Source organism: Aspergillus heteromorphus (genome assembly GCF_003184545.1).
Source record: "Aspergillus heteromorphus CBS 117.55 chromosome Unknown BO70scaffold_11, whole genome shotgun sequence".
NCBI lineage: Eukaryota > Fungi > Ascomycota > Eurotiomycetes > Eurotiales > Aspergillaceae > Aspergillus > Aspergillus heteromorphus.
In genome coordinates this window covers 353,053-379,780 of record NW_020290416.1, presented here as the reverse complement: position 1 = coordinate 379,780, position 26,728 = coordinate 353,053, and the positions used below count along the sequence as shown (strand labels likewise).

General features: G+C 55.2%; 11 protein-coding genes across 11 annotated transcripts; 5 read left to right on the top strand and 6 right to left on the bottom strand.

Moving 5' to 3' along the window:
- Positions 1–49: 49 nt before the first annotated feature.
- thtA lies at positions 50–3,815 on the bottom strand. The gene is made up of 5 exons (XM_025543144.1): positions 3,604–3,815; positions 3,443–3,557; positions 1,836–3,390; positions 1,620–1,786; positions 50–1,572 (listed from the first exon to the last, which is right to left on the bottom strand). Exons 1-5 carry the CDS (start codon positions 3,807–3,809, stop codon positions 112–114), a joined length of 3,504 nt encoding a protein of 1,167 aa, XP_025399653.1. The 5' UTR covers positions 3,810–3,815; the 3' UTR covers positions 50–111.
- A 1,404-nt stretch (positions 3,816–5,219) lies between these two features.
- Positions 5,220–6,950, top strand: BO70DRAFT_361855 (TBC domain-containing protein). The gene is made up of 3 exons (XM_025543143.1): positions 5,220–5,737; positions 5,796–5,927; positions 5,981–6,950. The coding sequence occupies exons 1-3, from the start codon at positions 5,491–5,493 to the stop codon at positions 6,865–6,867; spliced, it is 1,266 nt and encodes a 421-aa protein (XP_025399652.1). The 5' UTR covers positions 5,220–5,490; the 3' UTR covers positions 6,868–6,950.
- A 271-nt stretch (positions 6,951–7,221) lies between these two features.
- Positions 7,222–8,686, top strand: BO70DRAFT_361854 (Yip1 family protein). Its single transcript, XM_025543142.1, has 4 exons — positions 7,222–7,308; positions 7,397–7,448; positions 7,556–8,267; positions 8,347–8,686. Exons 1-4 carry the CDS (start codon positions 7,264–7,266, stop codon positions 8,426–8,428), a joined length of 891 nt encoding a protein of 296 aa, XP_025399651.1. The 5' UTR covers positions 7,222–7,263; the 3' UTR covers positions 8,429–8,686.
- BO70DRAFT_361852 (uncharacterized protein) lies at positions 8,644–9,443 on the bottom strand. The gene is made up of 2 exons (XM_025543141.1): positions 9,078–9,443; positions 8,644–8,982 (listed from the first exon to the last, which is right to left on the bottom strand). The coding sequence occupies exons 1-2, from the start codon at positions 9,350–9,352 to the stop codon at positions 8,886–8,888; spliced, it is 372 nt and encodes a 123-aa protein (XP_025399650.1). The 5' UTR covers positions 9,353–9,443; the 3' UTR covers positions 8,644–8,885.
- Positions 9,444–10,326: 883 nt separating this feature from the next.
- On the bottom strand, positions 10,327–12,988 carry BO70DRAFT_336034 (TFIIB-type zinc finger domain-containing protein). The gene is made up of 8 exons (XM_025541085.1): positions 12,637–12,988; positions 12,416–12,506; positions 12,170–12,279; positions 11,817–12,061; positions 11,607–11,712; positions 11,420–11,558; positions 10,988–11,374; positions 10,327–10,920 (listed from the first exon to the last, which is right to left on the bottom strand). The coding sequence occupies exons 1-8, from the start codon at positions 12,739–12,741 to the stop codon at positions 10,502–10,504; spliced, it is 1,602 nt and encodes a 533-aa protein (XP_025399649.1). The 5' UTR covers positions 12,742–12,988; the 3' UTR covers positions 10,327–10,501.
- Positions 12,989–13,042: 54 nt separating this feature from the next.
- BO70DRAFT_361848 (Eukaryotic translation initiation factor eIF-5A) lies at positions 13,043–14,230 on the bottom strand. The gene is made up of 4 exons (XM_025543140.1): positions 14,156–14,230; positions 13,687–13,950; positions 13,502–13,634; positions 13,043–13,422 (listed from the first exon to the last, which is right to left on the bottom strand). Exons 1-4 carry the CDS (start codon positions 14,165–14,167, stop codon positions 13,358–13,360), a joined length of 474 nt encoding a protein of 157 aa, XP_025399648.1. The 5' UTR covers positions 14,168–14,230; the 3' UTR covers positions 13,043–13,357.
- A 383-nt stretch (positions 14,231–14,613) lies between these two features.
- BO70DRAFT_336026 (putative GARP complex subunit (Sac2)) lies at positions 14,614–18,954 on the top strand. Its single transcript, XM_025541084.1, has 6 exons — positions 14,614–15,554; positions 15,599–15,893; positions 15,938–16,758; positions 17,266–17,388; positions 17,504–17,629; positions 17,808–18,954. The coding sequence occupies exons 1-6, from the start codon at positions 14,694–14,696 to the stop codon at positions 18,792–18,794; spliced, it is 3,213 nt and encodes a 1,070-aa protein (XP_025399647.1). The 5' UTR covers positions 14,614–14,693; the 3' UTR covers positions 18,795–18,954.
- On the bottom strand, positions 18,849–19,376 carry BO70DRAFT_32111 (uncharacterized protein). Its single transcript, XM_025540502.1, has one exon. The coding sequence runs from the start codon at positions 19,184–19,186 to the stop codon at positions 18,902–18,904; it is 285 nt and encodes a 94-aa protein (XP_025399646.1). The 5' UTR covers positions 19,187–19,376; the 3' UTR covers positions 18,849–18,901.
- A 472-nt stretch (positions 19,377–19,848) lies between these two features.
- Positions 19,849–21,204, top strand: BO70DRAFT_32080 (uncharacterized protein). Its single transcript, XM_025540493.1, has one exon. It carries the CDS (start codon positions 20,231–20,233, stop codon positions 21,083–21,085), a length of 855 nt encoding a protein of 284 aa, XP_025399645.1. The 5' UTR covers positions 19,849–20,230; the 3' UTR covers positions 21,086–21,204.
- BO70DRAFT_428993 (uncharacterized protein) lies at positions 21,152–25,424 on the bottom strand (the record flags this gene model as incomplete). The annotated part of the gene is made up of 9 exons (XM_025548031.1): positions 21,152–22,318; positions 22,360–22,478; positions 22,604–22,654; positions 22,698–22,820; positions 22,877–23,834; positions 23,887–23,941; positions 23,986–24,064; positions 24,699–25,202; positions 25,299–25,424. 9 exons carry the CDS (start codon positions 25,422–25,424, stop codon positions 21,292–21,294), a joined length of 3,042 nt encoding a protein of 1,013 aa, XP_025399644.1. The 3' UTR covers positions 21,152–21,291.
- A 653-nt stretch (positions 25,425–26,077) lies between these two features.
- Positions 26,078–26,702, top strand: BO70DRAFT_314333 (gamma-glutamylcyclotransferase family protein). The gene has a single exon (XM_025540280.1). It carries the CDS (start codon positions 26,221–26,223, stop codon positions 26,575–26,577), a length of 357 nt encoding a protein of 118 aa, XP_025399643.1. The 5' UTR covers positions 26,078–26,220; the 3' UTR covers positions 26,578–26,702.
- The last annotated feature ends 26 nt before the right edge of the window (positions 26,703–26,728 follow it).

The window sequence follows — 26,728 nt, the reverse complement described above, 5'->3', positions numbered from 1 at the left end:
TGTACACGAGAAAATAATAAGAAGGAAAAAAATGTATATAGAGCCATCATGAAACAATACAGTCCTAATTACAACACAACAAAACCTCTTCCTTTACTTACTGCATACACCCTAGAACTCCACCTGGAGCACCCTATGCAACCACCCCATCACAGCCTCCACCGGACGGCCAACATCGCCAAGGACATCCCTCGCCAGCTCGGTAAACTGCTCGAGGGCCGCCTGCGCCGAGCTATTGCCATTGCTATAGCTATTGCTATTCTCGGCCCCATCCTCACCCAGCATCCGCATCAAATGCCCCGGTCCCCGTAGCACCAACCGACTGAGAATGTCCCCATCGATATGCATCTGCGTCGGCTGGGGATCCAGCACCAAACTCATCGGATTGCGCTGTCGACGTCTCTTGGGCGTAAACGGACAGATGACCACGTCCCGAATGCACAGGTTCTGCAACAAGCGAAGTAGGCGCCATTCTTTCTCTCCGATCGTGAGGAATCGGTATACGGTGCCGTTCATTGCGGTGCCGTAGAATACGCTGGGAGAAGAGGAGGAGGAGGGAGAGGATGGTGGGGAGAGGGGGGAGCTCTTGGAGCCGGGGCTCAGTCTCATGACCGAGGAAGGGAGATGTGCTTCGCACAACGCCGTCGATAGCATCTTGTTGTTTTCCGTGATCCCCGTCTCCGTGAGCAGGCTGACGCGACCGCCGCGGCTGGAGCTGAGGATGAGGTTCCGGGCCCCGCCGATGTAGACGTGCGCGAGACCGTCGTGTTTCTGGCGGTCGTAGGCGTGGAGGGTCAGTTTGTCCTCGGAGGCTTTGAGGACCATGAGGGATTCGCGCGAGGTGGTCATGTAGAGGTAGGGTTCATGGGCGGTCATGAGGACGGCGGGGGAGAGGACGGAGTAGCGAGCGGCGCGCACCCAGCGCGTTTGGGAGAATTTGGGCTCGAGGGGCACGATCTCGTGGCCGGTGGACACCATCAGGGTGAAGGCGCCGTAGGGGGCGATGGAGAAGACGGGGCCGTCGAACTTGTGGATGTATTTCACGGAGCACTCGATGCGCGAGGGCTTCGCGGGATCGCGGTAGGCTTGCAGGAAGATGACCCGGCCTCGTTCGGGCTGGTTCCGGCGAGAGGTGCCGATCACCACGAAATGGTATTCTTCGTCGCCTTTCTTGGGCGTCCAGTCGAGGATGCAGCTGATCTTTTCGCCGGCCGCGCCTTGAGGACGCCAGGGCCGGGGATCGTCGTCTGGGGGGTTCTCGAGGGCTTCGATGACCGAGTGTTGGAGGTCCGGGTCGACGAACTCGATGAACGGGCGGGTGTAGCGTTTGATGGGGTCGGAGTCGGTGTCGTATTCGGTCTGGGAATATGCAACGATCAGGCTGCGGAGATGTCGCGAGTATGTGAGTTTGCTGGCACTGCCTGGCAGATCGATCCGTCTGGGAACGGTCTTTGCTCCCTGCCCCAAGGTGCAGACCAGAAGCTGCCCGTCAGCAACGCAGAAAAGTGTGTCAGATAGGCCATCGGCTGCGGACATGGAAAAGCTATGGATGGTTTTTGGGTTGTAGGCAGGCTGAAGAGGTTAGCGCTGTGGCGACACCGAGGGATATGGGAGCTCACGTTGTTCTGGTCAGTGACCCACACTCTTTGGATAGAGGAGGGCCCTTGATCGGGGGCGCAGGATATTTGCCAGAAACCATGCCCGCAGGTCAACAATGCATGTTCACCTTTACCCTGGACTCTGACGGACGTGTGCCCTAGTCGTCGGGGTGCTGCTGGCGTTAATGCTGGGATTCGAGTTAGCAGAGCTTGTGGCCGGAGGTTTTGTATTCTCACCGATGGGGGAAGCACTGTCTTTCTCCAAGACAAGGTCGAAAGGAGCCAGAATCCCGCTTCGCAGGCCGCAGAGTACAGTGTGTGCCGTTTGTCGGTCTTCACCGGCCCCACTAATGACGGCAATGCTGTCAATGGCCTTCGACAGATCGTCCTGATTGGCAACGACGACGGTGGCTTCGGTCAGGAAAGAGACAGTGTCGGCTATGCGATACACCAAGACTTTCCCGTTGCCCGTGCCTACGAATACAAACGAGGACGAGTCGAGGTGTTCGATGGACATACAGACGGGCTCGTATGGTATAGACAAAGGAGGACCGATATCAAGCAGCTGGGGCTGGCCACCGTTCGTGTCGAGTCTTCTCAGGTGAAGGTGCACCTCCTGCTGGGTCCTGACGGCGATGGCGATTACCGAAGTCGCTCCATCGACAGCAGCCACTGCAATGCTTTGTCCGGGACCAAGATCAAGCCGATCGCCGGGTGATTCGGGAGTCGATCCCACGTGGATTGCCTTGTCAGTTATCTGGATGATGGCCCCTGATCCTGTGCACCCAGCCGCGAGGGTTTGCGTGCTAAAGTCGAGTCCGGAATCTGCCTCATCAATAGCGCACAGTTCCTCTCCGAAATTAGCAGGCAGATATAGAAGGAGTGAGGACATCGGATCTGATGTTAGGACAAAAACGCCTCCGTTCAAGCTGTCTGCCATAGCCCATATGTCTCTCGTGCCTGACTCTTCATCCAACCCGATTATCAATCCGGTCTGTGCTTCAACGCCATGACGAAGTTCAACCACTGCCCCTCGCGAGAAAGACGAGGCAGAGCAAACAAAGAACCGATCGCCTGCGATATCAGAGGCCAGAGCACTTTCATTTCTCACCACCACCGAGTCCGTAACCGGCGTCCAGTTCATGAACTTCTGGACACATCGTGGATGGTCTCGAGCTTTCTGAACGAACAGGCCTCCATCACCTGTGGTGCCTGCTGCAAAAAGCAGGTCGCCCCCCTCATAGCCAATGTCTAGAATATCAAATGCTGCGTCCACGTCACAGCACAGTTGCCCCAAATGGGTTTGGTTTTCGAGTTCGCCTTCGCTGCCAATGCCCAGATAGATGATCTCTCCGTCCTCACGGCAGAGGTATATGTCGTCGTGCTTTTGGTTGTATTGCCAATTGCGCAACGGCCGTGCCCATCTGGTCCAGAGGGGTGACTTTTGAGACTCGCGCTCGAGCACAGGAAGCGGGTATCGGCTGGGATGTCTCTGAGGGTCAAGCTTGTTTTGGTATACAGCCATTGAAGTTGTTGTCACAAGCATGAATGACGATGTCTTAGTCAATGGGATCAGCATCGTAGGCAACCGGTCCTCGGACGGTAGTCTTTTCTTGGTCACGCGTGGGGTGGCTTGGCGTAAGGACTCGTTCGCATTCCACTCATAGCACACAGCATGCGTTGCCTGGTCCTGAGCGACCAGTAGTAGGAGGATGATCTTATCGCCATCTTCGGATTTGGGGTACAGAAACTCCATGGCTATGATGTCGCCTTCAACGCGGAAGAAACGCTCCTGCAGATTCCTCAATTAGCGGGTTCACATATCCCGGCATTACCACGCGTACCTCTGCTATCGGATCCAGTCGGTATTGGGCCATCTGTGACTGGATGACGGGCGGTCGTTTGAGGACAAAGACTCCGAAGTAGTCGCATGAGGCGCTCACGGCTACTGCGCGAGACCTGTACATCTCAGCTCGTTGTTCATACTCGTCACGGAGATGCTCACCTTGGCTCCACAGCAATATTCCGGCCAAAGCGTTCAAAGGCGCTGACATCATTTGGTAACGGCCGATGATGGAACACAAACTGGTTGCTCGCGTTGGAGTAGTACAGGAACACTAGCTCTCTCGAGGCCAGGCTCAGAACCAATATCTGGGGAGGTAGCTCCTGGGAGTCTATAGGCGGCGTCGATTTGCCAGCCCTGAGCTTCATTTCTTCCTCCCACGGCAGCTCGGTGCTCACATTGATGACCTTCGCCGCCATGATGTACGAGTCGAAGTCACTCTTCGTAGTAACCTCCTCCAGGTGGACCCCCGACACCGCTTCTTTGATTTGCAGGTACCGTTCGCCCACGAAAACAACATCATTCTGGTCCTTGCCCCTGAGATGTGCGGGGAGAATCCACTGGATTATCGGACTGCATACCAAGGTATGTGACAGAAGGCCTATTTTGGATTGCGACCATGACGACATGGCTTCCTTCTCGGTGTCCGTTGGCCCTTCGCCCGAGGCGGCGTTCCCAGCCAGGTCTGAAGTGTTTGAGGATGCCATGATGGGTTGGTAATATTGCGGGAGAACGAAAGGATCCGCGCAGGCCCGCAGTTAACGAACGGCTAGGAAGAAAAAGAAAAGAAAGGCGAGGCGTCAAGGAACGGTCTCCGCGGCCTCTCGCGAGCAAGTCTATGAGATTTTCGACAGATAGAAAAGCCAAGAAACCCGGGAAGAAAAAATCTCCTCAAAACTGTCAATCATGAGCTTTTCCTTTGATCATGCTTAGAACAGAGTGAGAGTGAGGTTTCATTTCAATAAGATCAATCAAGAGAACCAGGGGTCCACAACATGAAATGCTAGCCCGTAACAAGTGAGAGAGCAAGGAACCTGCACAACAAAACCCCTCGGGCGGAAGAAGCACCTGCTTCTAGAATCAATGTCTTGATCCCAGTCTGACACGGACATGGACAGGGGATAGAGGATATAGAACGTACAACCGAGGGTATCTTCTGACTGACGATGTATCAAAATGACTTGTCTCAATTCTTGCAGTCTCTGGCTATACAATGAACGCAACAAAGGTAGTATACTCATACACAGGCCGTGGGGAGCCCAACAGGAGGGTGGAACGATCAGGATGGCCGGCAGCGGAACCTCAACGGGTGGTTCGCGGACGACTGGGACAAGCGAGTATGTTTTGGTTTAGTATGATGATGATGATGATGACATCGGCCCGCTACAGTCGTGTAGCCACTTCCAGGCACTGAGCCCATGCAGCGGTTTTCTCTCAGCGAACCGCCCGGGAGGTCAATCAGGGCAGGTTGCGTTTTTGGGGAGGGGGGGGGATGGGGATAGAGAGTCGCACGGTCCGAGTGATAATAATTGGGGGATCTCGACCGCCTCGAATTTGCGGAGGGGCAAGTGGCAGTGGATGGATACTAACTAACTAGTATGGATGCCTTGCATGTTCCTTTGGGCGGTGGGCAAAATCCAGCAAATCACGGGACACCGCCGGCGGTGCTGGCGGGCCTGAGGCGTGCCATCGGCCATTTCCCTCGGTTGTTGGTTTGGTTGTTGGCTGCTGCTGGCTGCTGGTTGCCGTTCATCGCATATCCATCCATCTATCCATCCATCTGATTCATTCATTGTCCTGCTGGACCGCCAGTAGTGACCTTGATGGACCGTTCCCAACCCCCCCAGAGTCCATCACCGCCCACCCATCGCTTTTCTCGCATTGAACTTGGCATGACCCGTGCATCAGTCGCATAAAAGTATAGACCAGCCTTGTGATCGCCCATGCATCGGGGTCCATAGGAATACGACATCGCCTGCCTTGCGCTCTTAGACGCCATCCCCATTTTTAAACTACAGGCCGGGGCATCCATTGCCCCTTCCGGCCATTATGGACTCTCACGATATAATAAGCAACGGATCTGACGATCTGACGAATTCAACGGCTGAAACGGAGAAGGTCGCCCTCGACGACGAGCCCCAAGAAGAAGAACTGTCTGTTACCAAAGTGGACAGTCGAGCACTCGAAAAAGAAATTGCCATTCGTCAGGCATGCGACTTGCGGGATTTCGATGCCTTAGTCTCACATGCCACCTCAGAAGGTGGCTTTCTCAATGACGATATGCGACGATTAGCCTGTAAGGGTCACCCGGGAAAGCTACCTGCCCTACATGCCTCTTGACTGACACGGCGAAGGGCCTGTCCTCCTGCAATGCGATCGAAATAGCCAAGATCTCGACTTCACCGGGTGGGACGACCTGCCCCCTCACGCGGAGGAGGATCAAGTCCAGCTGGACGTGAATCGGTCCTTCGTCTACTACCCACAGTGTACGTCTACGTCTCCGGACCTCAAAGATTGACAAAATCCTAAACCCCTTTAGGTTCCGACGAGGAGCTGTCCACCAAGAAGGACGAGCTCTCCAAGCTGATCACGCAAGTCCTACGGCATTTTCCCATGCTATGCTACTTCCAGGGGTATCACGACATCGTGCAGGTGCTACTACTGGTACTGGGCGGCGAGGAGGCAGCCCCTGCCGTCGCGCAGATCTCCCTGCTCCGAATAAGAGATTACATGCTGCCGTCGCTGTCCCCGGCACTGAAGCATCTCCAGCTAATCCCAGCAATCATCGAAAACGCCGACCCGACGCTTTGCCGTCACCTCGCCGAGATCCGACCCTTCTTCGCACTCGCCGCAACACTAACGCTATATTCGCACGACATCCAAGAGTACAGTGACATCGCTCGACTATTCGACTTCCTTCTGGCGCAGGAACCGGTGGTGTCGATCTATCTCTTCGCCGCCATCATCCTGTCCCGCAAGAAGGAGCTCCTGGAGATCTCAGTGGACGAGCCGGAGATGCTGCACTTCACACTCTCGAAGCTCCCGAACCCCCTGGACCTGGACGGTCTGATCCTGCGGGCGGTGCGGCTTTTCGACGACTACCCCCCGGAGTCGTTGCCCTTCGGGGCCTGGAAGACGATCCCCCAGTGCAGCGTGCTCAAGTCGACACGGGACCTGGTTCGGACGCAGACGACAGACGAGACGGTCCGGCTGTTCGGAAAGCAAGTCCGGCAGATGCGTTACGAGGAGCGCAAGGAGAAGACACTCACCTTCCTCTGGAACCACCGGCGGACCATCGGGTCCGTGGCCGTCACCATCTTCATTGGAGCCATGTCCATTTGGATAAAGAAACGGGGAGTCGACGGCACCATCTGGTCATATCTCAGTCGATTTCACGGGGCGTTGCAAGCGCGGGGCTATCTCTAACTGCGTGGCCTTCCGAATCCGGAAGATCAGGCTACGGAACCGACCCAAAATGTCAAATATGTATCTATACTAATAATATCATTAAACCCACGACCGAGTTAAAGCCAAACTCAAAATAAATCCCTGTAAACCATCACAAATAAACATCCAAGCCACAGTAGAATAAAAAAAAAAAAAAAGAAAAGAAAAAAAGAAGAAGAAAGGATAGAGACAAAAACAGGATGCACGAATGCGAAACGCAGCTCGTGTAGGAGATAGATGGGCCGTCCCCACAACGAACGTGGCTGGTGCGTGGCTTTCCCGGCAGCCGCTGAGGTGTACTCTTGCATTCCCGCTTCCCAGACAGAAGCTCAACTCTCACCCTCCCACCCTTGACACCGACCAGACCAGCCCAAGATGGCAAACCGGGGTTACGATGTGGTAGTTGACGTGGACACCGAGGTGAGCGCCGTCTTTGCATCCCGCACAGTCGCACAAGACACAGACACAGACACAGACACAGACACAAAGCTAACGCTTTCTTTCCCAGGGCGACCTCGGCCATACCGACCTTCAGGAGGACCTCGAATTCCACAGTTCCAGTAAGCTATAACCTGGCCTCTACACATCCCATATCCCATCCAAACTGCAGACTCCAAGCACCACCCCACATCCCTCTCATCTAACACCACCACCACCCCACACCCAGACTTCGAATCCGACCAACGAACCGCCAAAGCCCAAGCCGCCAGCGGCGGCGTCGGGCTAACCAACAGCTCGTCCTCGCGCGGCCGCGACCGGTCCCCAGGGGGAACGCCGACGAAGCACGCGTGGTGGTCGATCCACTACTACAGCCAATTCTTCGACGTGGACACGAATGAAGTGCTGCGCCGATGCGTCGCGACGGTGTACCCACGGAGCAACTTCCTGGACGTGCTGGAAGGCAACCCGGACCTGTACGGGCCGTTCTGGATCGCCACGACCGTGGTCGTGATCCTCTTCCTGACCGGCACCATCTCGCAATGGCTCTCCAACAACGACGACGAGCACTTTGAGTACGACTTCACGTTGCTGTCGGGCGCCGCCGGCTTGGTCTACGGGTACACGGGCATCATCCCGATCGCGCTGTGGGGGGCGCTGAAGTGGTTCGGCAGCTCCAGTGCCGATCTGGTCGAGGCGTGGGCGCTCTACGGATACTCGAATCTGGTGTGGATTGCTGTGGCCCTGGTCAGCTGGAGTCCGTTGACGGCGCTGAATTGGGCGCTGGTGGGCGTCGGCTTTGGGTGGACCGTTTTCTTCCTTCTGAGGAATTTGTATCCCGTCTTGAGTGCCACGGATGCGAAGGCTAGTAAGATTTTGCTCGTCTTGGTGGTCTTGTTGCATGCCGGTTTTGCGTTGGCGATCAAGATTTTGTTCTTCGCGTAAGTGGGATTCTTTTGCTTTGAGGGGTTGAGGATGGGGTTGGGTTGGGGTTGAGCGATCGCTAATGTGGATATGCAGGCATGGAAGTCCGGTCTCGAAGAAGAACGAGGATCACGATGACGACCACCACGATGACAGGCGACGCATGCTCGGGCTTTAAGAGGGACGAGCGAGGGAACGCGGAGGCGGAGGCTTACCCCGGGCTTGGGTTGAGCTTGTTCAATGCTATGCTCACCATGACCGCGACCACGACATCGCTCAGGCAGCATGATGTCAACGTCACCTTGCGGATTATGTGCCATCACTTGTCTTCTTTCCCCACATGTTTTTTTTTCTCATTGACTTATTGTTTCTTATCGTCTGCCGTGCGTCTGTATCTGTATGTGTGTGTATCTACTCCAAAGAATGCGACGAAAGGATTTTTTGAATTTTACAATTGTGTTTGGATTGCAACTGCGCCCGAGGAGCCAACTAGGAAGAACATGGTTGTGACTTCGGCTATAATTGATTCATCATTCCAACGCCGTTTGTTGTTTGAAAACCTCCCACGTTGCAATCGTTTCGTAACCCCAGCAAGCTCTTTTCCCCAGCAACGCGGAAAAACCGTAACAAGATGATCAGAATCGTTCACTTGAGCTTCTTCTTGGGGCGGAGCTGGTTGGTGTGTCCGCACTTCTTCTTGCGGCAGTTGGTGGCACGAGGGGGAAGACGGGCCTGGACGCTTGGTTAGACGGGATGTTCATGTTCATATGCTATAATCTTGTTCGCGGCGCGCGCGCGCGCGCCGAGATCGGGTTGGGTTGACGTACGTAGCACTTGCGGCAGATGGACTTCTCGCAGTTGTACTTGGAGGCAAGAGCCTTGAGGGAGGGCTCGATGATACCACCACGGAGACGGAGGACCAGGTGGAGAGTAGACTCCTATAATTTATTCCGTCAGTCACTGAAATCCCAGCGATACCGATAAGTCGCAGCAAGCAATCTCCACGTCCGTGATAGCGACCGAGTTGAGTCAATGGATGCAGCGCAGACCAGAAGTATCGTCCAGCCAACCCTTGTGTGTGGCGACCGACACGACCGACCATCTAGATGTCTGTCTGTCCGCCCCACCAATCAACCGGCGCATCACGGCGTATCGACCACCCCCCAGCCTATCATCATAAAAAAAAATCGGAGTCCGGAACCGTTCATACCTTCTGGATGTTGTAGTCGCTCAGGGTGCGGCCATCCTCAAGCTGCTTACCAGCGAAGATAAGACGCTGCTGATCCGGGGGAATGCCCTCCTTGTCCTGGATCTTGGTCTTGACGTTGTCGATGGTGTCGCTCGACTCGACGTCGAGGGTAATGGTCTTACCCGTCAGGGTCTTGACGAAACTATTGAATCGAGCCTAGTCAGTCTCCCATCCTTGCAGTGCTTGTTGCCTTTTTCTTCTTCTTCTCCATTCTCTTCGATCGACCGATAACACAAATAGATAATATAGTAATAGATGATAGATGATGCATAAATGGATGGGTTGTGTAATGGGTTTGGGTAGATTTTCGAGGGTGACCTACATCTGCACTGCAAGCGCGAAAAAAACGACATGTTAGCTGGCGATTCACAAACAACACCCATCTCGTCTCTCTTCGACCAAAACAGGGACCATGACTATACGTACTGGCTGCGGTTTTCGTTGTTGCTGGCGTCTGACGATCGCTGAAAGGTCGGTCGGAAGTTGCAATGTCAATTTCACGATTTCTCGCTTAGCAAAGGTGGAACGCAGCGCACGTGATCAGGGTTTAGGGCAGTCAGGTCTCAGGACAAGCCGCCGCGCCGCCCGGCCGCGGTCTCCGTCTCCGCAGTCTAGTCTCCATGCCCAGTCGGTCGTAGTCCAGTCCGTGGGCCTACATCATCGCTCGGCCTCGTTTGTGTTCGTGTTCGGGTGAATGTTAATCGTACGGATGATGAGCATTCCGTGTGATCCAGCGGTACTGAGTTGACCCATCGGGTCAGTTTTCTGAGCCTTATGATTGAAATCATTCTGTCATGATTGAAGCGACAACTTTTATGGATATTGTACAATTTGGTTTTATTAATCCAACTGACTGAATATCAAGCCTATACTCCGCGCAACGCCACAAATCTATCATTTGGTATAAACGATCAAGACCCGGATCTCATCCGATCTCATCCCCCAGCTCAAACTCAAACATGCAAGACCCAGATCGCTCAATCCCGGCTCCAGCATAACATTCTAATCCAAATCCATCTCGCCCGGGGACTCTTCATTGTATACGGGATACGATTCGCCAAAAAGCTCCGCGCGTCGTTGCTCTTCCAACCAGCGGGTAACCTTGTTCTCCGCCTGCAGGACAACCCTCAGAAGCGTGGTGAGCGAAACGCCCACTACCTTGGCAGTGACCTCGTAGAACGACCTCGCATTCTCAGGCAGGTATTCCTCGGTCCGGTACCGCGTGTAGTAGGATCCCGGGCGTTTGGTATCCGAGTCCGACTCGTTATCCGGGATGGTCGGTCTGGATTGCAGCTGGCCCGTGGCGATCTGGACCATGGAGTCGATAGCTTCCTCCTCGTCGACCTCTACGGATGGAGTTCCAGCGCGGCTGGCGCCGGCGCCGGGACCAAGTGGGAAGAGTTCCGCCAGTGGGTTCAATGCTGCGGATAGTCAGCTCATTTCAGACACCAGCGGTAAAGTAATGCTGTAGAGTGAGTGCTTCCTTACATCTGTTCGTGTCAATCCAGCTGTTCTCGTACCACGCCATGTACTCGTCCAGTTGGGACGGCGTCATGTCGAACACGTCTTTCTCGGAGACCTTGATCTCGTTGCCCTTGCCCAGCTTTCCTCGGGCCGTTTCTCGGTTGTCGAAATGGCCCTGGATCTGCGTCCAGAGGCCCCAATCGATGACCTGGACGGCGGGCTCCTTGGCCGAACAAGGGTGCCGGATCCTGCGGTCAAAGGGGAAGATGAGTTTCGTGGCGATGACAATAAGCGCGATCAGCTGCAGTTCGGGGAAATTGATTGGCATTCTCCTGCCGATGATCCGGGTGGGATATTCAAAGGTGAATCCTAGGAGATGCTGGAGCTTCTTGACGGCAGGGTAGATTTCAACTAGAGGGGTCAGCAGAGGTCGTATTCAGATGGGAGGGTGCGTACTTGGAAGCGCAAGTCTTTTGATGAACCTATACAACAAGACTGGCCAATTCAGCGCCGGGAATTTCATATCGAATTTCCCATGGTAGAACAGCACGAAGTCCGAGACAGCACTATGGATGTGCTCCGGCTGAGGGATTTTCTACCAACAGTCAGATCAGACCTCCATCTCCGACAGAGGCGGACTTACCGTAGTTTCCAGAATCGAAATGAACTCTTGGGGCAGCTTATCCCTCATCTCCCTCGGAACAATGCGTACCACCCTGATATAGGGAACCTCATCCCGGAGGACCATCCTATAGACCATCCATCACGTCAGCCATGCCCAACCACAAGCCAGCCAAATAACCAAGCAACCAACCAGCCAAACAAAAAGAAAAGAGAAGAAGAACAAACTCACCGATGAAAATCCGCCACATTCACCGGAATCCGCATCAAAAATGCCCCCAGATACCAAAGAGCTATACAATCGATGAGACGAGGCCACTTCGCCTTCCGGCCTTTGGTTTTCTTAGCCTCATCCTCCTCATCCAGCCCGGTCGTGGCCTGTGAGCTGAAGAACTCCGGCTCGTCATCATCGCCCAGCTCCTTGATCTTGTCTTCGAAAGTCCCCAGCCAGAGCGCCCAAAGATCGCGAACAACGTCCTACGCAGCATCATGAGCATCGACCGATCCGTCAGCCACCGCGCCACACAAGCGATTCCCAATTGGGAGTGGGCGCAGGCATGGACATGGGCATGAATGCAAACCTACCTCAAACTGCGGCGGAAAGCCGCGGGTGTGCACCAGCGCGTAACATTGCTTCCACAGGATTAACTGGTAGACCTGTAGAAAGAGACGATAGGCCTGACGGCCGGTGTATGCTGCCCGAGGACATTAGCTATCAATCTCACAGCATATCATCATACCAGCAACAGCAACAGCAACAGCAACAGTAACAATAAAAGTGCAAGTGCCAGTACCAGTACCAGTTCCGGTCCAGTCAGGGTCGGGACATACTCTTTTTCGACTTCTCAGAAACGGCCTTCTTGACACGACTCGTGCGACCCTGGGTACCAAAATCCTCCGGATCTTCCTCGACTTGTCGGCCCTAGCGCAATAACGCCATGTGAGTTCGGAGGTTATTCGCGGAGGTAATGCGATTGGGATGGGCTGATCGGTCGCGTGCACGCTGCGGGGTTGGGGAAAGACTTCGATTGAACGAACTCAACTCAACTCACCTCTTGTTGATGACCCCGCCTGCAGAACCAGAGACCGTTGTCGAGATAATACCGTCGTTCACGGCACCCCTCCTGCCCGCAGACCCCGCGGGTGATGTACTCCATCCCGGGCAGAGTGCGTGCGTCTTGAAGGCATTTTGGTGAGGGAGGAGAGGATCGAGAGAGATCGGGGTCGTCGTCGGGAGCGGGTCGCGACTCGGCGACCGTGGTGACGGTTTACCGGTCAGATTTTTCGACTGCAAGTGATATCACGGCGCTTATCGCACCATTACCTGGCGATCGGTATGTAGATAGCTGCGTATGGCTATTTTTCTATCGGATAGGATAGCTCTTTCTAGAGAATAGATATGGGGATAGCTCTTTTTTGTGGGTGAGATCTACATCGTTACATGTTTACACGACTCGGTACCAATTGCAGCTACTATCACCTGCAGTTACATCACATGTGGTTTGAAGAAAGTAATTTTTTATTCGTCAAACTATCGTGAGGGTGCTGAACACAAGAACTGTTCTCTGACAAAGCACGCTTTATGCTGCCAAGTAAACGTGACCATCGTGGCCAGCTCAGCGCATACCCAAGGCTGTCCGACGGATATCAAAGCATATTACGCCGCACCTGCTCAAAAGGTCGCGATCCACCAGATCAAGGGCAGGACTGGGCAGGGCTCTTAAAACACAAGGGCTGACAGAGTAGTAAATGGCCCATGGAGACGGTAATTCATTATTTGGGGGCCTCCTTGACATCCATGCAGCACTGCTCACCCATGGCGGTGAGGATAGTGACGTCTGCGGGCGATCGTCAGCATGCCCCGCACCAAGACAAAACAACATCGGGGAACAGATCGGGAACAAATCGAGTACTTACTGCAGTCCTTCTCCTCTTCACGGAACATCTTGATGATGCGGTCACCAACCTCACCCTCGGGGAGCTTGACGTCGTCCTTGGTGGCACCGGTCTCGTCCATCAGGGAGAGGAAGTCGTCGTCAGTGACGTCGAGCTGCGGGCGGGTTAGTGCGAGACTCCGACAGCCCGATCGGAGCGCTACTCACGAGCTGGTATTCCTTGCGGTAGACGTTGGGGACGTCCATGTTGTGGGTGGAGGGGGACAGATCCTCGAGCTTCTTGCCGGTGAAGATGTCGATGGCGACCATGTGGACCTTGGCGTGACCGTGCTTGCCGGTCTTGGAGGTGGACATGTCGACGATCTTGCAGGGACGGTTCTTGATGACAACGTGACCGTTCTTGCGCAGGGCAGAGCACTGCATGGGGTAGGTGGCAGAGGCGCCAGCGTCGGCGGACTCGAAGGTCTCGTGCTATAGGGAGGACTCGTCAGCGGCCGCCACGAGTCCAGGAGACGTGCGAGCGAAAAGCCAGCCCGGATGCATTGTCTGCAGGAACGAGGGCAGGTGGGGGGGGGAGGGGATCGAGATGCGAGGCTCCAGACGCAGGAGCGCCGACAGGGGAGCAGATAGGGCGATTCTGAAGCAGGAGGGGCGTGGATAGCGAGCCAGAACATACCTCGTCAGCCATGGTGATGGATATTAGGGTTATGGGGGGGGGAGGTAAAAAAGGGAGGGTGAGGATGGACGTGGGAATGGATTGAAGATGGAGGAAGGAAGAGAAAAATCGACAGAAGGACGGAGAGGGGGAAACAGGCGAAAAGAAATCGACAAATGGCCGGCGAAAAAAAGGCACTTGTTGTGGCGGGGTTTGTGGTCGCTAGCCGCGTCGAGCTTAGCGCCGGACAGACCACGTCCGTGGTTGCTGTCGCTCGCCGTAGCATCTGGCCTGAGTGGTGATAGTATACTCCGTCTGGTCTCCGTCCTACTCCGCTGTCCGCTTTCTGTCTACTTGACAGCTGTGAGCTGTGAGCTGTGAGGCTGTTGGTTTTTTTTTTTTTTATCCCTCTGTCTCTCTTCTCTCTATCCCTTCTCTCTCAGATACTTTGAACTCTCCGTCTCTTCTGCTCCCCCCCCCCCAGATTACCCCTGGGTCACCCCCATGACCCCCCGGTCTTGTCCGGTATCCGCACGCTGCTCCGTGCCGGCCTCCCACCATGTGGCTAGACCGCATTTCTGGCCACTCGACGCCCTCCGGTCCCCAGTTCGATAGTCGCAGCAACTCACCACTGCCCCGAAGAACCTCCTCCCGCCTCGCCCCCAATGCCCCCAACAACCGCCCCGGCTCGAATCGCCAGGGCTCCTCGCTCTCCATCTTGTTGACGCCAAGCGATTCGACCACCTCTCTCCCCGCGACGGCCCGCGAAGGCTCAGCTCCGAGACAAGGCACTGCAAGGTCCCGCCCATCCGATGTCGCGGACCCATTCGAGGTGTTGAACGGCATCATTGGCAAGCAGACCCAGCGGGAAGACAGCTCGACCACATCGACGGAGTCGAAACCCTCGGGGCTGGTGGAGGACATCGACTTTCGGGGCCTCAGTCTGGAGGACTTTGCCGCCCAGGATGACGAGCCCCGACGCACCCTCCCAACCGATGTGGGCGCCCAAACCATCCAGCAGTTCGAGAAGGAAAGGGACAAATTCCAGGACCTGCACTCGGCGATCACCGGCTGCGACGATGTCTCCAAGTCGGTGGAGATGTACCTGAACGACTTCCAGAACGAACTCGGCGCTGTTTCCGCCGAGATCGAGACGCTCCAGTCGCGCTCCATACAACTGAACGCCATGCTGGAAAACCGACGCAACGTCGAACAGCTGCTCGGGCCGGCGGTGGAGGAAATCAGTTTGTCCCCGAAAGCGGTCCGGCTGATAGCGGAAGGGCCCATTGATGAGAACTGGGTCAAGGCGTTGAATGAGATCGAGACGCGGACGGCCAGCATCGAAGCGAGGGTCTCGGGGTCTACGAGCAACAAATCCATCGAAGACGTGCTGCCGCTCTTGGTTGACGTCAAGAAGAAGGTTGTACCCTCCGTGATCCATCTTAGACTTTGCTGACTATATAGGCTGTCGAGAGGATCCGAGACTACCTGGTGTCGCAGATCCGCGCCCTGCGATCCCCGAACATCAACGCGCAGATTATCCAGCAGCAACGGCTGGTCAAGTTCAAGGACCTGTACAGCTACATCTCCCGCGCCCACCCGGCGCTAACGGGCGAGATCACCCAAGCGTACATCAACACGATGCGGTGGTACTATCTGTCTCACTTCACGCGTTATCACCAAGCGCTTGAAAAGATCAAGATCTACCCGAGCGATCGGAACGAGGTGTTGGGAGGGGACCCGACCACCCACAAGACAGGTGCGTACTTTCTCCCGTGCTGTCCACGCAAACTGACGGACCAGGCAATATTGTTTCCGGCGGCCGAGCTGGCTCTGCGGCGCATGACCCGTTTTCGCTTGGACGACGCGTCGACATCCTCCGGACGGGCAACCAGATGGCGATTTCATCCTACATCGCGGAGGAGGACACGTCCTTCCACGGGCTGGAGGTGCCGTTCCGGAACTTCAACCTCGCTCTTTTGGACAATGTCTCGGCGGAGTACTCATTCGTGACGGAGATGTTCTCGTCGCTGTCCTTCCAGCAGATCTCGCGCAAAGCGGTGGAGATCTTCGAGCCGGTTTTTGCTCTCGGGCAGAGCATGACGAAGCAGCTGATCGAGCACGCGACGGACGCACTGGGGGTGCTGATGTGCGTGCGGCTGAACCAGCAGGCGGCGTTCGAGCTGCAGCGCCGCAAGGTGCCCGTGGCCGACTCGTACATCAACGGGGTGAACATGCAGCTGTGGCCGCGGTTCCAGGTGATCATGGACACGCAGTGCGAGTCGCTGAAGCGGGTGGCGGTGAACACGGGGCGCAGTGCGGTGTCGGCGCTGTCGATCGCGGGGGGCGACGACCTGAACAAGTCGTCGGCGCCGCACTTCCTCACGCAGCGGTTCGGCCAGCTGCTGCACGGCATCCTGGTGCTCAGCAGCGAGGCCGGGGACGACGAGCCGGTGGCGAACAGCCTGGGCCGGTTGACGGCGGAATTCGACAACCTGCTGGCCAAGCTCAGCCGCATTGGCGGCGACGCCAAACGGAGAGAGCGCTTTCTGTACAACAACTACTCGCTTGTTCTGGCTATTATCAGTGATACCCATGGCAAATTAGCAGCCGAGCAGAAGCAGGTACGTGTGTGATGATGACGATGACATTAGTTGGCGGAAAACTGACTTGGACAGCACTTGGAAGACATGCTTAAGAATGTCGGGAAGCGTGGTTAATAGTAGATGATTGTAGATCGATCTGATTTTGCATAGCCTGGTAGCAGCCTCGAGACTTCTTTTATATATATGGAGTAGTTCTTAATTGATAACCTATTTTTTTCAAAAAATAATTTATACATGAGTAATACGCAAAAGCTGAAATAGAGATCAACAACCATGGCAACTACTGAACCTATCGTTAAACTAATCTTTAACTGTGTGTATATATCATAAACATGACTGTCTATACGGACTATGAATGCCATCTTTATCTACTTATCGCCTCGGCCCTTTGCCGACAACGGCACCGCCTCGACTCCACACATCAATCACGACACAGTGGGGAACATCATCGTCGTCTCCTCACCCCTCCCTACGTACCATGTCCATGTCCATGTTCTATTAACCCCGCCCTGAACTCCCTGCAAGCAGCGCAGCAGCAGAAGCAGACATAATAACATGGCCACGCGCGCCCTTCGGTCCCTGTCTCTGCCTTCGCGCGGGCGCGGGTTCGCCAGCTCGCGCGCCTCGCGGGCCGACGTCACTCATGCGGTAAGCCAGCTAGCCAGCCAGCCATGGACAGCATGGACAGCGTGGGCATGGATAGCTAGCTATAGTCAGAACGGGAATTGAGAACCGACAACTGACAATTGATGATTGACTGTAGGTCATCGGCGGCGGAGTCGTCGGATTGGCGGTGGCGCGGCAGCTCGCGATGAAGGAGGGGACGTCGACGGTGTTGCTGGAGAGGCATGAGGGGCCGGGGATGGAGACGAGTAGTCGCAATTCGGAGGTGAGAGTCTTTTCTTTACGGCAATGCGATAACATCTACATGTTCTTATTCCACTCACTGGCTACAATCCCCACGCCAATCCTACACCTATAACAACCGTACCCTACACTACAACCAACAATCCCCTAGTCAAGACCTCCCCAACACAGTCACCAGCCACTAACACACCCAAACCCAGGTAATCCACGCCGGGCTATACTACGGCACCTCGACGCTGAAAACGACGCTCTGCATCCGGGGCAAGCAACTGCTCTACTCGCTGTGTGAAAGACAACAAATCCCCCACCGCAACACCTCCAAATGGATCGTCGCGCAGACCGCCGAACAATGGGCCGCGTGTCTCCGCACGCACGCACACGCGCAGAACATCGGGGTGCCGACCCGGATCCTCAGCGCGTCGGAAGCGCGGCGTCGCGAACCAGAAGTCCAAGCGCTGGCGGGAGTAGTCGAGAGCCCGACGACGGGGATCGTGGACAGCCACTCCCTGATGCTGTATCTGCAGGGCGACTACGAGGAGCGCGGGGGGGACATGGCCTTCCTGACGACTGTCACGGGGATTGAGCACCTCGGATCGGGCGACGGGTACAGAATCAAGACGGTGTCGGCGGACGGCACAGAGAGTGAGATCACCGCCGAGACGGTGATCAACAGCGCTGGCAACGGCGCGTGCGCTATCAATAACATGCTCCTCCCGCCTGCCCGACACCGCAAGGCGTACTACGCCAAGGGAACCTATTTCTCCTACTCGGCCTCAAGACCCAAGACCTCCGTGCTGGTCTATCCGGCTACGTTACCTGGGTTCGGCGGCCTAGGGACACATCTCACCCTGGACATGGGCGGGCGGATCCGATTTGGGCCGGATGTCGAGTGGGTGGAGGACCCCGCGGACTTGAGGCCCAGTCCGGATCGCTTGCCGCAGGCGCTCGGCGAGATCAGGGCCTATTTGCCGAATGTGGATGTGCAGGCCATCGGGCTGGATTATTGTGGCATTCGGCCCAAGTTGGGCGATGGCGGCGCGGTCAATACCGGCAAGGGGTTCCAGGACTTTGTCATCCAGGAGGAGGAGGGGTTTCCGGGGTTTGTCAATTTGTTGGGCATTGAGAGTCCGGGGTTGACGAGTAGTTTGGCGATTGGGGAGAGGGTGGGGGAGATTTTGTATGGGTAGGGGATACTATCTTGTGGTGGAAGTCAGAAGGGAGAAGTGGGACGGGAAGCGAGGGCTGTAGATACATAGACGGACATAGACGGACATGGACATGGACATGGACACAACTATCGAGTGGTTGCCTCGCCTGCCTCGCCTGCCTTGCATACAGCACCAGCACATTGACAGCCATCAATCGGTACCTGCAAACTACCGGTTACTCCATACTGATAGACCGTAGTAAAAGTACCACACCTACCATACCTAGTACCTAGGTACGAGGTACACTGCACAACCTGCACCCTGCCTGCATCCGAACCCACCTGCCAGTCAGCAGCCAGCAGCCAGCAGCCAGCAGGTACAACCATGGTCAACCACCTCGCCGAGACAACAAACCCGATCCACATCCACATCCAGATCCCCCCATCCCCGGAACCGGGTCCAGCTCCAGCTCCACCTTAACTAAGCATTTGCCATCGCCATCAGGGTTACGTCAAGACTGTTTGACTGTTTGACTGTCTGGCCCGTCTGATCTTCATGCCCACACACACACACACACACACACAGTAAAAACAGAAATAGTTAAATTAAGTTAACAATAACAATAAGGAGAAAACCAGATCCAGACCCAGATCCAAAGTGAAATATGACGGATAGATAGATAGATAAATAGATAGATAGATAGATAGATCGATCGATCAAAGTGACATATCCAACCATGTTACTATTCTTGCGGCACGACTTACTCCCTCGGACCAGTCCTATGCTACTAGTAGTAGATCATGTAACTAACATGTACCAGTACCATGTAGGTATGGTAAAGGTGAGGTATCCCAAAGCGGAAGGAGGGCTTGCCACAGACGGGCCTGGACCGGCCGCGGATGACGCGTGCAAGAGAGAGAGAGTGAGTGAGTGAGTGTACTTACCGTAGTTACTGGATGATGCCCTGGCACTGGTACTGGCACTGGCACTGGCACTGACTGGTACTGGCACTGACTGACTGGGTACTGGTACTGGTACTCATACATACACTCCTACAGTTCCTATTTAATGACTGGAAATTCCCTATTCGATACTCTCATCCTCTCCACATGCATAACTATTGTTGATTGATTACATTCGATGCGACATATGCCTATATAACAGTGCTTAATATCTATCTATCTATCTATCTATCTATGTTGATGGTGTTGGGTTTTGAAGTTCTGAAGCTATATTGAAAGTGCTTCAATTTCGATAATTTCCTGACTTGGATCCAACTTTTACTATATCTCTGGTTACTTACTGCCTACTGCCAACTGCCAACTGCCAACTGCCAGAGATCCTGATTATTGTTCTATACTATTTCTCAGTACTGAACCATCACTACTGCTATACTATAACCAACCCTCAAGCCAAACCAAACCAAACCAAACCAAACCACAATAACACAACATAATAAAATAAAACACAGCAAAATGCCCTCCCGCCAACCACACTACCATCCCTACCACACCACAACCACAACCACACCACTCCCTCACCAAAAACCTCCCTCCCGGTCCTCCAAACCCACCACCAAATCCAACTCCAACTCCAACTCACGAGGAGGAAGAGGAGAAGGAAGAAAAGCAAAAGCAAAAGAAAGATGCTTCACCTGGCTCCTCCTCCCCTCCAGCAAAACCAACACGCACATCGCCAAGAACCGCTCCTCATTCAGCACGTACCGCCGAGCGCCATGCAAGATCGCGAACCAGCGAGTCCTGGGCGTGGGGACGGTGCAGCTGCGCGTGCAGCGGGCGCCCGACGATCCGCGCACGAACGTCCTGGTGCTGAGGGACGTGTTGCATGTTCCCGGGGCGAGGTGGAATGGGGTGGCGGTTGATAAGGCTGTAGGGGATTGTTCTGGGTCGGAGGGGGAAGGGGAGGGGGAGGGAGCGGAGTGGGATGTTCGGTCTCGGTCGAGTGTGGGGAGCTCGTCCGGGTCGGAGAGGGCGGTGGGGGTGCGTGAGAGGGAGTGTTTTCAGGTGAGGTGGGAGGTTTCGAGGGATCAGGATCGGGATCGGGATCAGGATCATCATGGTCATGGTCATGGGCAGTTGGGGGAGGGGTTGTGGTTTGCTAGGGAGAGGGATGGACATGGACATGGGTATGAGAATGAGAATGAACATGGGCTTGGGCTTGGACAGGACGGGCTGAGGGTTGTGTTGGCCGGGGAGCACGATGATGGCGAACTGGAAGGAGATGATGGCAGGGGCATGATGGGGGTGGTTGCGTCCAAGGAGGAGTTGGACATGTTGAGCGAACGAGTCAGGAATCGGTCGTGGGTTTGATCTTGACCCAAAAGGTATAATATAAATAGATGATATTGTTGCATGAACCATGTCATACGATATAATAAGAGGGGTGGTCTGGTAGCCTGCTGCCAGAGCCTGACTGGAATTGAATCAGCCTCATCGCACGCGGTCTGGATGCCCTTCTCGGTCGAGGGTCGAGTGATTGCTTGACAGATGCGAGTCGAGTGACGCTGGTAGTAGTATCACTCCACCTCCATCAACACATCGCTCATAATATGCAACACATACGCATACTTCCTCACGCTCCACTTCCCCGTATCCTTCAACAGGCCGGCATAGTCCAGCAAAATGCGTCTGGCGGGCTGATACCCGCCCTGAACCGGAACTCCACGGAGATACAGCGTGCCTCCATTTCGAATAAAGCCGACCACCGGTTCTTCCACCAGAAAACGCCGGCTCTGACTCCCCCCCGGCTCCATGAAGTTCGTGAACCCCTCCGTGCCCACCTTCCGCCAGTCGACATCATCGAGCAGTTCGACGGAAGTCCCGCCGGGCTCGCCGGCATTGGGGACCATGAATACATATAGACCGAGGACGAGGGCAGCGGAGAACAGAGAGAAAACGGAGTGGAACATCATGTGATCGGACGCTTTACGGTTCGTCATTGCCTTGTAGATGTGTGCTGCGTGCAGACAGGCGCGTCTGGCGGCGGGGGTCTGCGACCAGGCTGCGATATCGTCGAGGGCTTTCTGCGCAGGGCCAGGCCCGGAGCGACCGGCGGCCATGTCGAAGATCTGCGTGTCGGCGGTCAGGGTCATGCACATGTTGTGCCACATGACGGCGGCGTTGGGGTTGAGCAGATCGCCGTATCTGTCCGCGAGCTGCAGCTGGAGAGACGGGAGACACCGGGCGCGGCCGTCCATGGCGTATGTGTGGCACGGGGCGAACGGGTAGCTGGCGCGATTGGATAGGAGACGGTAGTAGGCTTCGGAGAGTCGCAGCTGGACCAGTGCGAGCACGCCGTACATGCATAAATCGTCTACCGGACGGTCGAGATCTGGGACGCCGATTCTGTCTGACGGTGTTGCGATAGTGGGTGCTGTCATGTGCTCGGTGGTGATGAGTTGCATCCACCGTGTGGAAGACGGCGCGCGAAAGAGCGTTTCCTTGCATGGCAGGATGAGCTGGATGGAGTCCGGCACCACGATCGGGCTGGTGGACATGAACGACGAGTACCACGAGTCCAGCAGCAACAGCCCGGCGATTAGCCTGTGAGGTCAGCTCCGTCATCAGGTGTTCGGGCGACTTACCGTTTAACGGACTCGACTTTGCCCCAAGCCTTCCATCGCTCGTCGGGGACCGCGTCGAATAGGTTCGTGTCGAGCAGCTGTCCTTCCGTAGCTGCAAACAGGCCATGCCGTTGTGCAATCTGCATGTCTTAGCCCGATTCATCAACATAAGGATATTATTGACAGAAACAAGGACCTTCCTAGCTGGAAGGCTGTCGAGACCGTTTAGTCTAGAGGTAGATGTCTGGTTTCAGGATATACATACCGATATGAGATTCACATAGAGCATCTGGCACTTTTCGAGATGTTCCTTCTCCTGTAAACGTCAGTAAGTCCCCACACATCTCCTCTTAACGTACCCCTGTCATAGCAGCCAGGTTCAGAAACAAAAAGGCAGCGGCGAATGTCGACATCGTCGCCAAGGAACCCTCGACGCCCACGGAGCATTTGGCGAGATCGGCCGTAATGCTCTCAAGCATGAACTGCGGACATCAGCAACCAACCCATCCACGGAGCTATGAAATCTAGATGCACACACATAAAAGTTGCCGGAAACAAAGTTAATCGTCCCCTTTGTCCCCAGTAGCATCATCCCCATCAGACACATAGCGTAGAGCAGAGATGGACGGGTATCCCTAGCCGAAAACGTCGGCACATGGATGAACGGAACCAGCGGGTGAAATTCGCGAAAGTACAAGTCCAGCGCCATATCGAGGACCTCAGCCGGGGGGAAACTCGCGGGGTTGTAGAGCGAGACTGGGTCCTTCGATGAACGTCCAAACGCTGCAGCCAGACGCTGTCGACACTCCTCGTCGAGGCCATATCGCGATCCCTGCAGATAGCCAGACGGGCCGGACTGCGCTGATCTGAATGCGAATACGTTGTCCCAGTCGCTGTAGGCTACGTCGTGCCACAGCGTGTTCATGAGACGGCCGGTGTTGTTGGCTGGAGCGAGCCAGTAGCGCTGGACGCGCGAAAACCGCTCGTTGGGGATGTCTTTCCCTGATTTCGAGCCCGCGCTGTCGACGGAGGGCCGAGGCTGCACCGGTGTCATGCCCCCCTCGCCTAGCAGACCGAAACTCGGCATATCCAACGACTCGTGTTGCGAGACCGAGTCCCCCTGCGGTTCCAGCCAGAGCTGCAGCATGTCATTGGGCATCGGGTCGAGGATCGTGCCTCGGTAGTATTGTTGGTCCGGGGGGTCATTCCAGCCGAAATACCCGGGCTGTTCGTTGGCAATAACAGGCTCCGTGCGAGACTGGTGAGCCGAGACATTGGCGAGGAAGTCCAAGGACGAGGAGGGGAGGGGCGGGGCGGGAAGTGGCATAATGCGAGGGCGTTGGACCGGGCGATTGTCCACACCTATGCCGGGGATATAGCTCTGGGTGTCATTTGCGATTGGCGGCGCGACAGGGGGTTGGGTTTGCGCGGGCTGGCCTGCTGGCGCATTGGCCGGAGCTGAGTTGTGGCCTTTGGCATGGCGACTCAGAACGTCGCTGCCAGTGTCAACACTGGCCTATGCACTGGTAAGCATGGTCCAACACTTACCTCCGGGAAAACCGCTTGTGGCAGACGCTGCACTCGTAGGGCTTCTCCTTCGTGTCTAGCCGATGTTAGCAGCGGACGAGGAAAATGCGGGAGACGGACGTGAGCGCTCGTGGCGTTTGAAATGCTCCGTTTTCTTGAATCGCCGGTCGCAGATGGTGCACTTTCGCGGGACCATGATCTAGGATCTTGAGGGCAGGTCAGAGCGGATGCATAGCTAGCGTTGGCGATAGAAGTTGTGGAGAGATGGAATAATGAGAGGAGACGAGATTGAGATGGAGCTTCCGGGAGTGGTTAGCGGGAAGTCCGTCACTGCCGAGACGGTGGGGCGACGGTTACCGCCCGGTACGTGTATTTTACGCCGACTGTCAGCCACGAGATCCCCACATGGACTGACGACTCTGTACTACTTTATATGCAGTCAGAATGTCAGTTAGATTCAATCTCCTACTCTATCTATAGTCGCGATTACTTGAACAACAAACAAAAGAAACAATAAAAGAGTGACGGCGAATAGAGGACAGAGAGCCCACAGCAATTGGACCCATCCACCAGACCACCAACTGTCCTGTGACTGACTGACTACCTTAGACCTCCGGCTTCCCCCCCCACCAGGCCCTCCTCCTCCTTCCCAGCAACAGCAACAGCATCAGCGACAGCATCAGCAACAGCAGTACTCATCCTCTCCTCACTAAACGCCAACCCCAGCCTCCCAAAATCCCACCCCTTCCCCAGCAGCACAAACCCGAACCCCAGCACAGGAACCATCAACACATCCAAGACCCCAAAAACACCATCCCCCCGGTAACCCCCACCACGCCGCTCGCCTCACACACGCCAAACGCCACGGGATACAGAGCCCAGAGCACATTCAACCACCCCGCCAGGAGCATATAATCCCTGGCCACGCCTTGTTTCTGCGCAGCCTCGCGACTCTCGTTCAGCGTGCTCATGGCCAGAATGACGTAGGCGAAGGTGCCGAAGGCGAAGAAGCCCCATTTGTAGGAGCTGGGGGTGAAGGCGGCGGCCAGGTAGGTGAGGACCCACAGCCAGGTGAGGGAGATGTTGCAGATGATGGTGGTCCAGGAGACGTTGGAGAGGAGGCCCAGGGCTAGGACGACGGAGGGGAATGAGACCGTCCAGTTGATGTAGCGCGCGTAAAAGAGTTGGCGGGTCGGGGTGGTGCTGGTCGTGGTCCAGCCGAGGTCGGAGGCTTGCGCGTAGTAGGTTACTGCGCCGACCATCAGGGCCACGGTAAAGAGGTAGTGGAAGACCCGGTAGCTTTCGGGGGCCGTGAAGCAGAGGGTGAGGAGGCCGAGCTGGGGGAGTGGTTAGTTGGGATCATGGATGGGATAAGAATAAGTTGATGGAATTGAGGGGAAAGGAAAGAGGCAGAGAGGGAGGGAGGGGCTCACGAAGGCGAAGATGTAGATGGCTGTCACGGCCCAGAGCCAGTCGGATCCGTGCTGCGATAAGACCTCTGCTGCCCCGGTGGGGGCGTTGATGCTGAGGACGTCGTTTCCTCGCGCTAGGATGTCCATGATGGCTCACTTGATTAATTGTGTTAGAATATTGGTGTCTGTGAATATGGGTTGACTGTGTCTATCTGAATCTCGCAAGCAAGTAGGACAGAAGAAGCCTCTTATACCCGGACCTTCCATCTTGCATCCAACTCTACGGAAAATGTATTGCTGAGATCTTGGTGTCGGGAAAACAAATCGCAGGTAGCCTAGTTTAAAGAGATTGATATTCCGATGGATCATTGCAGCCCAGACGAAAACATTATTCCGCATCATTATTCCGGGTGGATCGGGATCGGGATCGGCCTGCAGCCATGCAGAGCCAATCGGCCCGAAGTAATAGCTGATTTGCATTTGGACCGGCGGGAACGACCCGATCAGTCAATACATCTGAGCTGCGGTTGGAGGACCGCTCGGGTGACTCTTACACATGTCGCTGCTGCTGACATAAAATAGCAAAGAAATAATGGCTTCTGATATAATCACCACCAAACCATTTTGCGAGACCTTGAATTGAAATGAAGATGTCTCAAGGCTCCCTGATGCGGCAGCCCCACTGCGTGGAGCCATGTGGGAGTGGCGTTACGATACCGTACCAGCAGCGGTATATCAACCGCCCTATGAGTGAATATACTAAAGACCATCCACGGTGTGAGAAAGCTAATATACATTGCCAACACTCTACACTCTACACTCTACACAGTACATCCCGCACACTTAACAGACTCCCCATCTAATCCAGCGCCAAAACAAAGCTAAGTCCGCCACCCCGTCGCGCGCAACGTGCTTCTTCTACGGCACACTTGCTGATCCAGCAATGCTCACTGAAATCCTATTCTTAGACGAAAAGCCCATCCTCCGACCAGCTTACATGATAGGCTATGAATGTAAGCTGTGGGGACAGTATCCTGCCTTGCTTGATGCCCCTGGCTCAATCGTTCGAGGTGTTGCCTACCACGTGCACACGGTGGAGAATGGAGAGAAGCTTGCCGCATATGAGACAGACAACTACCGCATCGAGCCTTGTCTTATCAATTACACAGACAATCATGAGTCGGAGGAGGATCTCGGATACACATTCAAATTTGCGGGGAATCCAAATGACCTTAGTGATGGCATCTTTGACTTGGGAGTTTGGTTGAAGCGGATGGGGAGGGATGGCAGGTCTTGTTGATGGGACCTACTTAATGTATTCATTCCAGTCAACAGTGCTTTGATACTTGGCTGTAACTAGATCCATTTGGACCGCTCGTGCAGTCAGACTGTTTCCCAAATGCCGAGTGAAAGGCCATAGTCTCGTAAGTTGTCGGCACTGACTGTTGAAG

Coding starts and splice junctions, on each gene's coding strand:
- BO70DRAFT_32080 (XM_025540493.1), top strand. CDS start 20,231: ATGCCCTCCCGCCAACCACACTACCATCCCTACCACACCACAACCACA.
- BO70DRAFT_361852 (XM_025543141.1), bottom strand. CDS start 9,352: ATGGTCGGTCGTGTCGGTCGCCACACACAAGGGTTGGCTGGACGATAC. Junction 8,983..9,077: donor CCATCTGCCGCAAGTGCTAC/GTACGTCAACCC, acceptor CCAAGCGTCCAG/GCCCGTCTTCCCCCTCGTGC.
- BO70DRAFT_361848 (XM_025543140.1), bottom strand. Junction 13,635..13,686: donor ACCGCAAGGAATACCAGCTC/GTGAGTAGCGCT, acceptor ACCCGCCCGCAG/CTCGACGTCACTGACGACGA. Junction 13,423..13,501: donor TGAAGAGGAGAAGGACTGCA/GTAAGTACTCGA, acceptor GATCGCCCGCAG/ACGTCACTATCCTCACCGCC.
- BO70DRAFT_336026 (XM_025541084.1), top strand. CDS start 14,694: ATGTGGCTAGACCGCATTTCTGGCCACTCGACGCCCTCCGGTCCCCAG. Junction 15,555..15,598: donor TGGTTGACGTCAAGAAGAAG/GTTGTACCCTCC, acceptor CTGACTATATAG/GCTGTCGAGAGGATCCGAGA. Junction 17,630..17,807: donor CGAGTAGTCGCAATTCGGAG/GTGAGAGTCTTT, acceptor ACCCAAACCCAG/GTAATCCACGCCGGGCTATA.
- BO70DRAFT_314333 (XM_025540280.1), top strand. CDS start 26,221: ATGCTCACTGAAATCCTATTCTTAGACGAAAAGCCCATCCTCCGACCA.
- BO70DRAFT_361854 (XM_025543142.1), top strand. CDS start 7,264: ATGGCAAACCGGGGTTACGATGTGGTAGTTGACGTGGACACCGAG. Junction 7,309..7,396: donor TAGTTGACGTGGACACCGAG/GTGAGCGCCGTC, acceptor TTTCTTTCCCAG/GGCGACCTCGGCCATACCGA. Junction 7,449..7,555: donor CCTCGAATTCCACAGTTCCA/GTAAGCTATAAC, acceptor CCCCACACCCAG/ACTTCGAATCCGACCAACGA.
- BO70DRAFT_32111 (XM_025540502.1), bottom strand. CDS start 19,186: ATGTGGATGTGGATCGGGTTTGTTGTCTCGGCGAGGTGGTTGACCATG.
- BO70DRAFT_361855 (XM_025543143.1), top strand. CDS start 5,491: ATGGACTCTCACGATATAATAAGCAACGGATCTGACGATCTGACGAAT. Junction 5,738..5,795: donor CGATATGCGACGATTAGCCT/GTAAGGGTCACC, acceptor GACACGGCGAAG/GGCCTGTCCTCCTGCAATGC. Junction 5,928..5,980: donor CTTCGTCTACTACCCACAGT/GTACGTCTACGT, acceptor AAACCCCTTTAG/GTTCCGACGAGGAGCTGTCC.
- thtA (XM_025543144.1), bottom strand. CDS start 3,809: ATGAAGCTCAGGGCTGGCAAATCGACGCCGCCTATAGACTCCCAGGAG. Junction 3,558..3,603: donor AATATTGCTGTGGAGCCAAG/GTGAGCATCTCC, acceptor TGAGATGTACAG/GTCTCGCGCAGTAGCCGTGA. Junction 1,787..1,835: donor AGACAGTGCTTCCCCCATCG/GTGAGAATACAA, acceptor CTCGAATCCCAG/CATTAACGCCAGCAGCACCC.
- BO70DRAFT_336034 (XM_025541085.1), bottom strand. CDS start 12,741: ATGGAGTACATCACCCGCGGGGTCTGCGGGCAGGAGGGGTGCCGTGAA. Junction 12,507..12,636: donor GGCGGGGTCATCAACAAGAG/GTGAGTTGAGTT, acceptor TTATTGCGCTAG/GGCCGACAAGTCGAGGAAGA. Junction 11,559..11,606: donor TTTCGATTCTGGAAACTACG/GTAAGTCCGCCT, acceptor GACTGTTGGTAG/AAAATCCCTCAGCCGGAGCA.